This window comes from Rattus norvegicus, chromosome 9, assembly GCF_036323735.1.
Source record: "Rattus norvegicus strain BN/NHsdMcwi chromosome 9, GRCr8, whole genome shotgun sequence".
Lineage (NCBI taxonomy): Eukaryota > Metazoa > Chordata > Mammalia > Rodentia > Muridae > Rattus > Rattus norvegicus.
In genome coordinates, this window is record NC_086027.1 from 96,083,619 (window position 1) to 96,097,193 (window position 13,575).

The window sequence follows — 13,575 nt, forward strand, 5'->3', positions numbered from 1 at the left end:
TATGCTAGTAACAAGTAAATATAAAAATATATTTCCTTGAAGTACCAGGGTGGAGAGATACCCGGGGAGGCCCCACTCGCTCAGATAGTAAGGGGAAGGGGAAAGGATTGGGAGAGGGTGACTGGGAGGAGGGCAGTGAGTGAGATGTAAAGTGAGTAAGTTAAAAAAACATGTTTCCTAATCAGGTGTGGTGGCGCATTCCTTTAATCCTAACACTCAGCAGACAGAGGCAGGTGATCTTTGTGAGTGTGAGGCCAGCCTGGACAGTTGGACAGTCCAGGACAGCTAGGACTACATAGAGACCTTGTCTCAACCTGCCCCTCCAAAACAAACAAACAAACAAACAAACAAACAAACAAAGGAATGAACAAACAACGTATGTTACCAGAAATTATTATTATTATTATTTTTTTTTGGTTCTTTTTTTCGGAGCTGGGGACCGAACCCAGGGCCTTGCGCTTCCTAGGCAAGCGCTCTACCACTGAGCTAAATCCCCAGCCCCACCAGAAATTATTTTTAACAAAACCGGAATCCTTGCCTCCACACGTAGCTAGAGGAATACTTGTTAAGGGTAGTTGGTTTTGCACAGGACAGTGTATATAAAGAGTAATTAAGGATAAAAATAAAAACTTAGCAACACAAAAAGTAAAATGACAAATTCACACATGTGCTTTAAACAGTACAGAGAAAACCCTTGACAACAGTTCTCTGTGCTTATCAAATCAGAGGACCCCAGGAACCACCAGGCGAGTCCTCATCCTGGTTCTAAGCGTCTAGGCTCAGGAGGGTAGAGAAGAGCACATACTGCTTTGAAGCAGGCCACTGGTTGAAGTAAGTAAATAAGCAATAAGAGCTTAGAGGATATCATTGATACAGCTGTTCTGCAAGACTTGACTGTTTCATAAATAAATTCTGTTGCCCAACATTACCAGCCAGGGTAATGGCTGTCTACTCACTGTGTGCATGGTCACGGCTATCTGAACCTGCTTCTCTTCAGATCCTGACTGGCAGAAGTTTTTCACTTGGAGCCAGTTGAGCTCATTCATGCTGCTGGTCCATCTCCCTTGTTTGGACAACAGACTGTAGGTAAAGAAGGAAACATTGAAGAAATGAGTCCTTACAGGACACTCTTGCTTGGGTATCACTATCCAGACTCGGCATGTATCCCCTAAAGTGACTAAGGGGTAGGACCACACTCCATGACTCGCTACCATGACATTAGTTGTCTTTAGGGCAATGTGAGGCAGTAGACTATGAGGCTGGTTTTCATGGCTCCAAATCCTGAGTTACATGAGTTGTGCCTGTTTTCAAGGGGAATTTTTTTTCTTCTCAAGATAAGGTCTCCACAGCCCAGACTAGCTTTCAACTCATTGTGTAGCCAAGGCTGGCCTGAAACTCCCAAGTGCTGGGAAAACAGGCATGTGCCATTACATCCAGCTTCAAGGGTCACTCCTATAAAAGAATGGTCACCTGTTGTCTGCCTGCACAGGAATCCCTAGAGAGGTTTAAAAGACTATCAAAGCCTATCCATTGGGGTCTGGATTTAATCTGACAGCAAGGCAGCTGTGTACATACATGTACACATGTACATGTGCAAAAAAGTGCCATATGTATGCAGTCATACACACCATACATTTGTATTTCATTGAAGATTTTGGTTTTTTATGGTAGCAACTGAAGCAAAGTTTCTTCTTCTAACAAAATCTTCCTATGGACTGAAGAAATATATGGGCTATGGAAAGAACAGAGGTTTGAATATTTGGTCTCCCATTGGTGGAAATGTTTGGGAAGGATTAAGAAGTTCGGTCTTGTTAGAAAAGGTGTGTCACTGGGGACAGGATTGAGATTGTAAAAGCTCACACCATTATCAGTCTCATTCATTCATTCATTCATTCATTCATTCAGTTTCTCTCTCTCTCTCTCTCTCTCTCTCCCCCCTCCCTCCTTTCCTTACTCCCTCCCTCCTTCCATCCCTCCTACTTGTGGGCAAGGTTGTAGCTCTCTGCTCCAGTGCCATGCCTGCCTGCCACCATACTCCCTGCCATGATCATCATGCACCCTAACTCTGGAACCATGAGTCACAAATTAAATACTTGTAAGTTGCTTTGGCCATGCTATCTTATCAGCCCAAACATAATTCTACTCTTTATTTCTGTTATTACACTCTGATAGCCCACCTCTTAATATATAACACAGTTTTAAGCATAAGACGTTCATGAAGACTGCCTTTTAGCAACTAGAGGATGAAGCCAATGGCAAAGATGGCACCACACTTAGCACTTGAGATGTGTGACCACTTAACTCTTTCAGTCCTACACTCTAGGAAGTGGGTACTCACTGTTACCTCATCTTATGGAAGAAACTGAACAGAGAATCAGGTAAACTTGTCTAAGCTCACTCTGTTAGTTGCACAGCAGACTGGAAAAACAACCCAGGTGCTGGCTGGAGTCCTCATCCTTACCACTGGGTCATACTGCCTCACTTAGGAGCAGCGGGGCAAATGATGATGCCCACATCCATTAGGTGGAAGCTTCCAAGGGAGGCTTACAGAGTTCGCAAACACATGAGGGGAAAGAAGATACAGACAGCTGCTTATCAGAAAGATAATCATTAGTGTGCTTAAAAATATAAAGACCTTCCAAACGAGGGTTTCAGTTTAGAAGAAAAGGAAACCCACCAGACACCAGTGACCAAAGCTGCATCCTAACTGAGGGCTGGGGTCTCCACTGCTCTTGTATCATCTCCCGAGTCCTACTAAACGAAGACTGTCTTTTATAAAGAGCACATGATCCATTCTCTTACACACAAGACAGAGATGCACAGCTGAAGAACATGTCTCCTTGGAGGACCACAAAAGTGCACAGGCTCTGCTTCTCAGATCTCACACAGGCTGTAGAATTGCATGGACACAAACACAGAAGCAGGAGCAGGAGCAGGAAGGTACTGTGCTTCAGAGTTTCAGATATGGCTACAGGGCTCAGGATAATCTCTCCAGGCAGTTGTTCCTTGAGGAAGGCTGGGTCTTTCCCAAGAATCACAGAGAATGCCATGAGGAAAGGCTAAATTGTCCTACGAATCTCTTTTTCCTCATGAGAATAAGCTTTGAGCTTTATAACTCAAACAGAATTCACTTGATAGAATTTTGTCTATAGACAACTAATTGAAACTATATCTATAAGCCAAGGACATATTTATAACAGTTTTTCTCTAAGTTATACAACCCAACATTCCTCTGTACACTTACGAGCAAAGCCTGATGCCACTAGCACTTCTGATGTGGAGGCAGGCGGGTCAGAGTTAAGGCCAGCCTCAGCTAAATAGAGGCTGAGGCCAGTCTGGACTACACACAATCTTATCTCAAAGCTGGACAACAAGAGATGTTAAAGCAGGTATGGGTAAGGACATTTGTGACAAACATAACGACCTGAGCGTGACTCCTGTGACCTATATAAAAAGGTGGAGGAGGGGTCCACTTCACAGCACTGTCCTTTGACTTCTACACGTGTGTGCATACACACAAATTATTTTTTAAAAGAATAAACCACGAAATACAACTCAATGGCTAGAAATAAAGGAACATTTACTTATCACCAAAATAAAGTTCCTGAGTTCTACAGGGTAATGCTATAGTTAAATTACTTTGAAAGTTCTCCCCATTTTTCTCTTCAACGAGTTACCTGTTATCATCACTGTCTGAATCCTGAACCAAAATTAAGCTTCCATTTCTGAGACCTTGCTCTCTGAATGTCTTCTTCATGTCTTCTTGGGGAATAGCAGTCCAGCACTCTTCATCTGTAGATTCCACACTGTTCATGAGGAGGACGCCTTCTGGGGTGCCCAAGGCTGTGAACACAGTGCCCACTTCGGCATTAGCGGGAAAGACATGTGGCGACTCCACCAACTGCTCACACTCTGAGCCTTCCCCACTTAACTCTAGATGAAGAATGTGTAACAGCAGAGGTTCACAGTCAAAACCAGTCTGAATTTGGACTCCACCAACCTGCAATATCAACAAACCACTAGTGAAATTTATGTTTGCCAAATTCAATATTATTCTATCACAGGAAAAACCTATTCTTGTAGCTCAACCCACATATTTTCCAAGTGAATAGTTTTTTTACACTGCCTTTTTTTTTTTTTTTCCGACACCAGCGACAGAATTTACTATTTGAAGCAGTTTGAGAAAGCTGAGGTGTTGGCCATGGTCTTCTCCAGCAGAGTCTTTTTTTTCCACATGTCCCCTACTCATAGCTGAAGAGGTAGATTACAGACTTCAGCCCAAGTTACATCACAGTTACTGTGCACTTCTTGATTATCTTAAGATCACAAAGGGTGTGATTTGGACCCAGATCTTATAAAGAAAAGCTCTGTGATTTAATTAGGCTCTGTGATACCCATCCATCAGACATCACCAGCCTTACCCAGCCGAGAAGGGGAGCATCTTCTGATGCCAGAACTGAGTGGGATGGGATAAGTGCCTGTGAGTGAGCCTGGGAGAGGAGGCAAATCCTGTGAGTGGGAAACTCAAGCCCTCCTGTGGTCCTCTTGTATGAGTTAGGCTGGACTTAGGATCTTTGGGTGGAAGTCTCCCGGTTGCTTAGCAACCAGTACTGCTCCTGATCAAGAATGAGCACTGTTGGGAAGATGGGCCTCCACTTTGCAAATGTAAGGACAGAATTCTTAGGAGCTGAGGCAGAGGTGTTCTTTGGGCAGAGCTGAGTTCCCTTATTTTGTTCACATCTGGGGATCTAAGCTGGTGTACCTTATCTGGGATTTGCCTTATTCTTCCCATCAGTTCCTTGCCTGAATCCAGAAGGCAAGTTCCTTTTCTTATTCCCCTCAAATCAAATGACACTTGGGAAACACTGTGCTCTGAACAGCTCTGGGGCCACTCCCATGTTAATGAAGTCATTTCTCCATGTTAGCCCCACTCTCTGGCACCCACATTGGAAATGGATGAAGGCATGCTTCATCTCCTCACCCAAAGAAGGTACTAAGAAAGGGCATTTCTGGGCCCTCTGCCAGACTCTTGGCTCTAGACTTTACTCAGTATACGCATCTCATTCTGGCTACGAGGTCCCCCAAGGTGTCCCTACTTCTGTCTTTAAGGCATGCCAGCTCCTCTAAGGCTCTTGGTTTATGAGTTTATTATTCCTACCGTTCAAAAGGAAAGTTCCGCATTAATGGCTTCCCCTTCTAGTCATTTAGCCCTTAGATGCTGAGAGAGTGGGCTAAGGGCATAGAGCAATCACATTAGGGGTTCTGGTCATTGGGGTCACACTTGATCATAACTTTCAGCCCCAGTCCCTTTTTGGCTGTTTCAAAGGCTTCTACAGCCTTCTCCAGGGGGAACCTATGGGTCACTAAGTGCTTTACATTCAAAGTCTTCGATGCAAGCATGGAAACTGCCATCAGCCACGTGTTGCAGTATCGAAACACGCCTTTGATATCCACCTCCCGCACAGCTGCGTGCACTAGGGGTAAACTGATCATCTCGGGGCCCATTCCCACAATCACCGAGGTCCTGCCAGAGTGAGTGGCATAGATGCCCGACTGGATGGAGGGCTCCGCTCCCGAGCAGTCAATGGTGACCTCTGGCTTGCTCCCCAGCAGACTTTCCACCTTACTGGCAATTTCCTGAGGGGTCTCTTTGGCAACCTGGATGGTAAAGTCTGCTCCAACTTCCTTGGCCTTGGTTAACCAAGAAGCAGATAGGTCAGTCACCACTACTTGAGAAGCTCCCATTGCTTTGGCCACAAGCAAAGTGACTATCCCAACCGGCCCAGCTCCACACACAAGGACCTTGTTCCCCAGGGAAACCGAACGTCGATGGCAGGCATAGATCCCCACAGAGAGAGGCTCAATCAGGGCCCCTTCTTCAAAGGTGACGCCATCAGGAAGCTTGTAGCAGAAGTCAGCGCTGTGCTTGTAGAAGCGGCAGAGGTTCCCACCATCCGGGGGCGTGGCACAGAAGAAGATGGATGGCGTCAGATTGTATCGGCCGATCTTGCAGAATTCATTTATTTCTCGGGGAACGCCAGGCTCGATGGCGACCCGATCTCCTGGTTTTAGATGTTTCACCATCGGTCCTACTTTTGTGACTGTTCCAGTAGCTTCATACCCAAGCACCATTGGCTTTTTCACAACGAAGTCCCCAATTCGGCCATGCTCCCAGTAGTGAACATCCGAGCCGCAGATCCCCACCAATGCATCTTTAGTAACACGTCATTTGGGCCCAGCTCAGGGATTGGGTAGTTCTCCAGGCGAATGTCTCCAGGTCCGTGCACCACCAGGGACAGGTTCTTGCCCTTAGCAAGAGCTGCCATGTTGCTCTCTTGCTTCGAGGTGTCGGCTGGATCGGGCGGGGAGCTGGTGTTTCTCTACACTGTCTTTTTAAGTACTAAAAGAACAACTTTGAATTTTATGTTGAAAATTTCACTTATTCATTTTTTCTCAATTTATGTGTTGCCAAATGATGGTAATGAAACCCTGGAAACCCAGAGGACCAAGGACAGGCCACGGGGTATCTGAGATGCTCATCCCTCCTGAGACAGCGTTCACTCTTGTCATTCCTACTTTAGCAGTCCTAGCCACAACCCCTTCGCTGTCCTTGCAGCTGTCTCACACACACACACACACACACACACACACACACACACACACACACACACACATCCTAGAGCCTATAGTGCAGCTGTTTACATAAGAAGGCTATTGATGACTGACTTATCCTGCATCAAGCATGTGACATTCAGTCTGGTAAACTGAAAGTGATTAATTAATTACTTCTGTGCATGTGCATTTCTTCATACAGGTGTGCATGAACACACTCATGTATGTCTATATGTGTGCAGCCAAGATCCTAGTTGTTCTTCCTTTTTTTGAGACAAGGTCTCGAATTGACCTAGAACTCACCACGTCGGTTAAGCTGGCTGGCCATTAGCCATAGTAATTACGTTTGCCTCTGCCTCCTCAGTGCTGGGAATACAAGAAAATGTCACCATACCTGGCTTTTTCACATAGGTTCAGGGCATGTAACGGAGATCCTCAAGTACTTTACCTACGTCAGTCTGCCCCGACACCCAAACATCTCTTTAATCGATCTAATAAATGCCACTGACTGGACCTCAAAGGCACTGAGCAGTCCAGGTTTTGCTTCTCTTCCTTTTTCTTTTCCCCTTTCCCTTTCCTTCCCCTTTTCTCCTTATGCCTCCTTTCAGTTCCCGAGACACAGCTTCACTACATATCTTAGGCTAGCCTGGAACTCACTATGTGGTCCAGGTTGCTCTCCCTTCAACTTGGGAAGTTCTCCTATCTCAGGCTCCTTGGCTACATGTCCATCACCATACCCAGTTCATTTTAGTAATTTTCTGATGGCTAACTGCATGTTGATTTTTTTTTTTTTTTGGAATGAGACACGGTTTCATGCTGCCCAGGCTGGCTTTGAACTTACTATATAGCAGAGGATGACCCTGAACTCTGATCTTGTCTCTGCTTCCTGAGCGCTGAGATTGTGTGTGCTGCCATCACACTTAGTCTTATGCAGGGCTGGCAACTGCACTAGGCCCAAGGCTTCACATATGCTAGGCAAGCAGTCTACCAACTGGACTACATTCCCAGCCCTGCAACAAAACTGTAAAACATCCTAAATCATCATCAATATTTCTTCAGCCATTTTTCTTACCTCCACCCCATTCCATACAAAGATGTCTTCCTCATCAGCGATTTCAGCTTCACCCAGTGTCAGTTCATCTCCTAGAAACATAAGGTACTCAATTCATTCCCCATGACCGACCACAGATATAGCTAAGCTAAAGAGAGCCACAACTCTCCAATGTGTATTTGAAAAAGCATTTACTAAGAAAAATCATAACAAAGCAGTAGCTATCTTATTAGCTATACTACTATACATACATATATATATATATATATATATATATATTTTAATCTGGACCATTCCATTGCTCAGTTTTGTGAGCACAGCAGCAAGACAGGAGGGCACACAGAGGTCAACAGGCCCAAATCACCTGAGATTACCTACAGACAACTCCAAGTGGCCCAGATCACCACCAAACACTGCCGGTGTCAGTTGTCACAAATAGGTGTACGTTACAGCACTACCATTCTTATGCTGCTTTGTTATTTCAGAGAAGTGGTGCCTCTAAACTCTCAAAAGACTGTATCAGTTACAAAGTCTGAAGTGGAGTGGGTAAAGCCACATAAATAATGTTTTAATGGGTTAAACCGTTTTGCTCAGTCATTTGTGACGTGTGTGTGTGTGTGTGTGTGTGTGTACCTAAAGCATTTTAAAGTTTTGGCAGCATGGTAGTCTTAGTTTTAAAAAATGCAAAACATTCGTACTGAGAAGACTGTGTAGACACTGGTTAGATAGACTGCTGAGACAGAGGGCTTACACGGTGCCTCAACGGGAAGACGCCTGCCGCACAGTCTGATAACCCAAGTGCTAGCCTGGAACCCAGAGAGTAGAGGCAGAGAATCCACTCCTGTAAGCTGTCCTCTGACTCCCAAAGGCTCTTGTGCGGCCATGAACATACACATGCATCCTGCATGTATATACTGACCCCCCCATAAATGTAATTAAAAAAGAAAAAGGTGGGAGACAGAGCAGGACTGGCAAGCTCCTCAAGATAAACACAGAATGAGTTGCTGTGTTCTGTATTGATCTTACCATCGAGGGTATGGTACACATGAAGTCCTGCTGGCACACGCTTCGCAACACTGAGAACCATGTCTCCTTCCCAGAACTCCAATAGCTAAGGAACATTTAGAGTGAGAGAACAGTGAACCATAGCACATGAGCAGCATAGCCCTGGACTCAATAAGAGCAGCCAACGAGCACTCCCCTTCCTAAGCAACACCCACATTTTAGAACGTCATCAACGTCATTTGATGAATTACTCAAACCCAAAGATGTTGACTGCATCCATTGCTGACTGAAGAATTTGGGTGCATAAGCCCCAGTAGCCATCTTATCAATTTATCTAAGGATGGACTTTGTTGGAAAGCAAACTGCTCCGCAATCTGACCTAGGAATTCCTGACCCAGCTCCACCTAGAAAACAACACTGGCTCCAGGGATGATAGAAGGGAAAGCCCCTACTCTAATTTAAAAGGTAGCTGGGGTATAGCTCTGTGGTACAGTACTTTGGCTAGCTTGTGTGAGGCCTAGAGTTTTATTACTCCTTCCCCCCACAACACATACAGAAGCAAGGCATCGGTTATATACTAGAGAGACAGGCTTGTTAAGTTTTTAAACCTGAACCTGGGGACCAGCAGAAACCTCACTGAAATAGTATCAGACCACATTTTTACTCTAGTCTTTTTTTTTTTATAACATTATAAGATATTACAAAGACAAGATATTTTGTCTTTACATTTATAAGTGGCATTTAAGTGCCAGTTTCCTCCTTCAACAGTGGCTTGTGTAAGCGGATAGTTTGCAGAGACGTATGACTGAAATACTAGACTGCATAGCTAGGAGGACATAAGGCATGAGAGACAAATCAGGCCATTCCATTTGGAATGCCCTCCACAGGCTCAGAGCACCAAGACCTGACTCAGAAATGAACTTTACTGCAGACATTCAGACACATACAGGGCTCTAGAGAGCCTGCTACTGAAGCAAAGATTACATGTAAACCAATGGAAGCAAAACACACACTGGTTTGCTTTTCTTAGGAGAAAATAAAGAGTTGGTAACTTTGATGATAGATACAAAGTTCTGAAGAATTTAAATTATTTCTGGAGCACCTTTCTTCTTCCTTTTCTTCTTGAGATAGGGTCTCAAACTTACTGTGTAACTAAGGTTGATGTTGAACTCCTGATTTTCCTGTCTGTGCCTTGAGAATGCTGGGATTATAAACACATGCCTACAAGACTGGCAAACGTTTACATTTCTAAACCCTTTGATCAGTAGTATACGGTGAGGAAGTGGGGCTTAGGGACAAGACACCAGGTAGAAGAGGAGGAGACCAGGGCTGCAGTCCTAGCACTAAATAGCAACCAGATGTCTGTATATGTGCAGCACTGGATGCTTTAAGACATAATTCCACTTTCAGAATGGAGTTGGCTCACCCTGATTGAGGCTGAAGTATCAAATAAAATGATGTTTGTGAAAGAAAGCACTGTAATTAAAAATGAGCATCTCCACTGTCCTGTGCCTGAAACACAGGTAAAAAATGACCTGGAGGTGAATACTAGGTGAAAATGCCTGGTTGGTAAATCACATCTGCAAACCCAACACTGAGGAGGCTAGGGCAGGGGGGTTACTAATGAATCTGAGACCAGCATGGGCTATAATGTGACACCATCTCAAAAACAGAAACAAGAGCTAAATATCAAACAAAAGGATCTGTCCAGCATGCTCACACAAGAACAACAAATACAGATATTAGCAGTCAAGCTAGTCATCATCATCATCACCACCACCATCACTACCATCACCATCACCACCATCACCACCACCATCATCACCACCATCATCACCACCATCATCTTATACTAGAACTGCAAAACTAGTTATTTTGATTTGTTCAATGGTTCTTGTTTTAAGTAAGAGCTTAACCACCTTCCCTCTCATTTCTTTGGAAAAGCCATTCTCTTTCACTTGTTTTCCAAAAATAGAACTTTACTGTCATCTCCTGCCCTCATAAAATATACCAGGCTCAATTAGTCCCTTCAAAAGCTGCTGAAAAAACACCAGAAAGCGTTGAGAAGGTGAAGTGGTAGCAGAAAGCTGTGATCCCAGTACTTACTATGGGAGGCTGATGTGGGAGGATTGTGGTTTCAAGTCTAGCCTGGGCTATAATGAAAGACTTCATATAGACTAAAAGGACTCCATATCAACCACTGAAACAATCAAAGAACAAAACAACAACCCAGACTTCCAAGTAAGAGAAGGTTTGGGTCATCCTGCTATGCAATGGCAGATGTAGGATTCTCCTATGCAGTTTTAGAAAAGTTGTAACTTGTGTTAAGATGAAATGAAAAAAAGTCAGCCTGAAAGGACCTTAATGTGTCTGTTGAATTACCTGAAATATTGACTGACGGAGATCTCCTACAGTTTTTCTTTTATCAAATGTTAAGTCCCACACGCTCTCAGTCTGAGAGACTGCAGGGTGAAGAGCCCCATTGAAGAAACGGTAGTGAGGACCCAAGTGGAGATGCAACTCAAAAGTACTGTTTGCAGAGTCACATTCTGCCCTTTAGAGACATAAAACACACACATATACTATGTTTCTGTAATACTCTTTTATCTCAAACCAAAAATATTTGACTTATCATATATATGCAAATTCTCTACTCTACCTTAGTGACATTTTGTCTTCTGCCTGCCCAAGTGATTCAGTCACTTTGGCTCTTCACTACAGAGCACACACTCAGCTGGAAGAAGTCAGGAATTCCAGGAGAAAGCTGTTTCCACAGACAAGGTGTATGCTAACTGCCTCTAGTCCTGCCACGATTCTGGATGTCTGTCCACATATTCAGAGGTGGATTCCAAACACCATCCCAATGTCCACTAGGCTCCTGAGGACTTCCCAGAAGATACTGACAGCAGCTAAGATCTTTCCCAGTGTTTGTTTCCCAGGCTGAAATCCTAAGTGACTGGCTGATCTCTGCTCCTCTCTGGGACACTCAGTTGACTCAACGCCTGGTACTAAATTTGCCCCCTTAGGTAGAACCATAGGCTGGAATGAGGCCATCGCTGAGACTCAGTACTTCAGATGTGTTCTATGCTCATCAGCAGGAACATTAGATTTTCAATGACCACATTAAGGACTTTAGTTTTAGCTTTTGCTGTTTTGTTTTTAATTCTTAAGTTGCAACTGCTAGCCTAGGTCATCACGCAGGCTACTTTCTGCATTTAACATGTTTCAATGATTTAGCTTTCACTGATAGTTCCATTGATCTTGGTGTGTCATTCAGTGGATCTGCTATTTTCACTCCCAGTTTCAAGTCCATGATAAAATTTCTAAACATAACCTGCTACATTATCTGACTCTGTTCTCTCCCCAACGCTGCTGACACCACTGGAGAGCCAATACAGCAACAGAACAGTCTCTAGAGCTCAAAGTTAGCCATGTTCCTAAGTTCTGCCCTTAGTTATTTTAAAGCTTTGTTTTTATTTTTGGTATTTGCACACACACACGCAATCATGTGTGTGCAGTATCTAGCCTCACACACATACACACACAATCATGTGTGTGCAGTATCTAGCCTCACACACATACACACACAATCATGTGTGTGCAGTATCTGCAGAGGCCAGAAGAGAACACAAGATCCCCTAGAACTGGAGTTACAGACGTGAACTGTGATGTGAGTGTTGGGATCTAAACCTAGGTTCTCAGGAAGAGCGGCCAATATTCTAACCACTGAAGCACCACTCCAGCCCAGCCTTTATAGCTCCCTTCCTCCTGACTGACACTAAGCCCCTTTAGAATTAACCCATCTCTAGTCTTCTGTCACTATATATCAGTTCTTACAACTACTAAAAATTGAGGGGCAGTTTTATTGACAAGTTCTCTGTAAACTCAAGAGAATAATTTGGCTAGGCCAGAGCACAATTCTTGTAGCATGCTTGCAATTTTCTCTAGGCTTCCTAGGCTCTGCTCCTTACTTGGCAATGGCTACCATATGCTATTATTCACTCTTACATATGCATAAAGGATGTCTTTACTATAACTAGTGGATACGTATACATATTTTGGTAAACTTTCATACTGAATGCTTATGTCCCAGAAACACTCTCTAAACACCAAGTGCAGTTCAGACTACCTTCTCGTCTGCAGGAGAACGTTGGCTGCATCCATTTCCTTTAGTAAATGACAGGGAACTCTGTATCTTGGATTGGCTTGAGCTGTGAACAAAACTGACCATTAATTTGTTTTGACTAAACAACACTGAATTGCCAAAGAGGCAAGATTAAAAACCTAAACTCATGTGTGGCAATTCACACCTGTAATCCTAGCTCTGGGAAGGCCAAGGCAAAGATCTTGAGTTGGAGGCCAGCCTGCTATACTAGAAGACATTCTCTCAAGCAGAGATGAGGGGCTGCAGAGATAGCTCAGAGGAAAGGTGTGTTTGCTTTTGCATAGGGCTGAGATCTGGTTCCTAGTAATTAGGCAGCTTACAACTGCCTGTGATCCCAATTCTAGGGAGGTTGATGCCCCCAGACACTGCATGCACATGGTGGACATAAATGCATGCAGGCACACACTCATGCTGGAAGCCAGGAGCACTACCATTGACCTACCTGAGGGAAAGTAAAATCTCTTGATCTTAATTTTGCCAGATTTACAATGAAAAAAGAGTGTTTTTTTTTTTTTAAGAATCTCATTGTTTCAATTTTCTTTAAGCATTTTTTTTAAAAAAGAACACCCACTAGTTTTGTACTGATTATAATTTTAATAGTTGGTTACCGTAAAAATTCAGAAATTAGGGATGAAGGTGACTTACCAGCTACTAGCTTTGAGGAAACTTGAAGTGCAGGGTGAGGCCCACCCACTCAGTGAAGGGGAGGGGAGATGGGATGACTGGGAGGGGTCAGTGATCA

The 13,575-nt window shown here is 43.9% G+C and overlaps 1 protein-coding gene across 19 annotated transcripts in view; it reads right to left on the reverse strand.

The window, feature by feature from the left end:
• The window catches only part of Usp40 (ubiquitin specific peptidase 40), a 71,026-nt gene that overhangs the window by 27,878 nt on the left and 29,573 nt on the right, over positions 1-13,575 (reverse strand). For 13 of the 19 annotated variants that reach the window (XR_001839663.3, XR_005488916.2, XR_005488917.2 and 10 more), the window contains 6 exons: positions 12,798-12,879; positions 11,051-11,222; positions 8,690-8,774; positions 7,685-7,755; positions 3,678-4,000; positions 957-1,080 (listed from right to left, as the gene is read on the reverse strand). Coding sequence is in view for 14 of the 19 variants with exons in the window: in XM_039083726.2 (XP_038939654.1) it covers positions 957-1,080; positions 3,678-4,000; positions 7,685-7,755; positions 8,690-8,774; positions 11,051-11,222; positions 12,798-12,879 (857 nt within the window). In the remaining 5 variants the exon portion in view is untranslated. Of the gene's footprint in view, positions 1-956; positions 1,081-3,677; positions 4,001-5,517; positions 6,361-7,684; positions 7,756-8,689; positions 8,775-11,050; positions 11,223-12,797; positions 12,880-13,575 lie in introns of those variants that run through there. The other 6 variants (XM_039083733.2, XM_039083734.2, XM_039083735.2 and 3 more) reach the window with 6 other exon arrangements.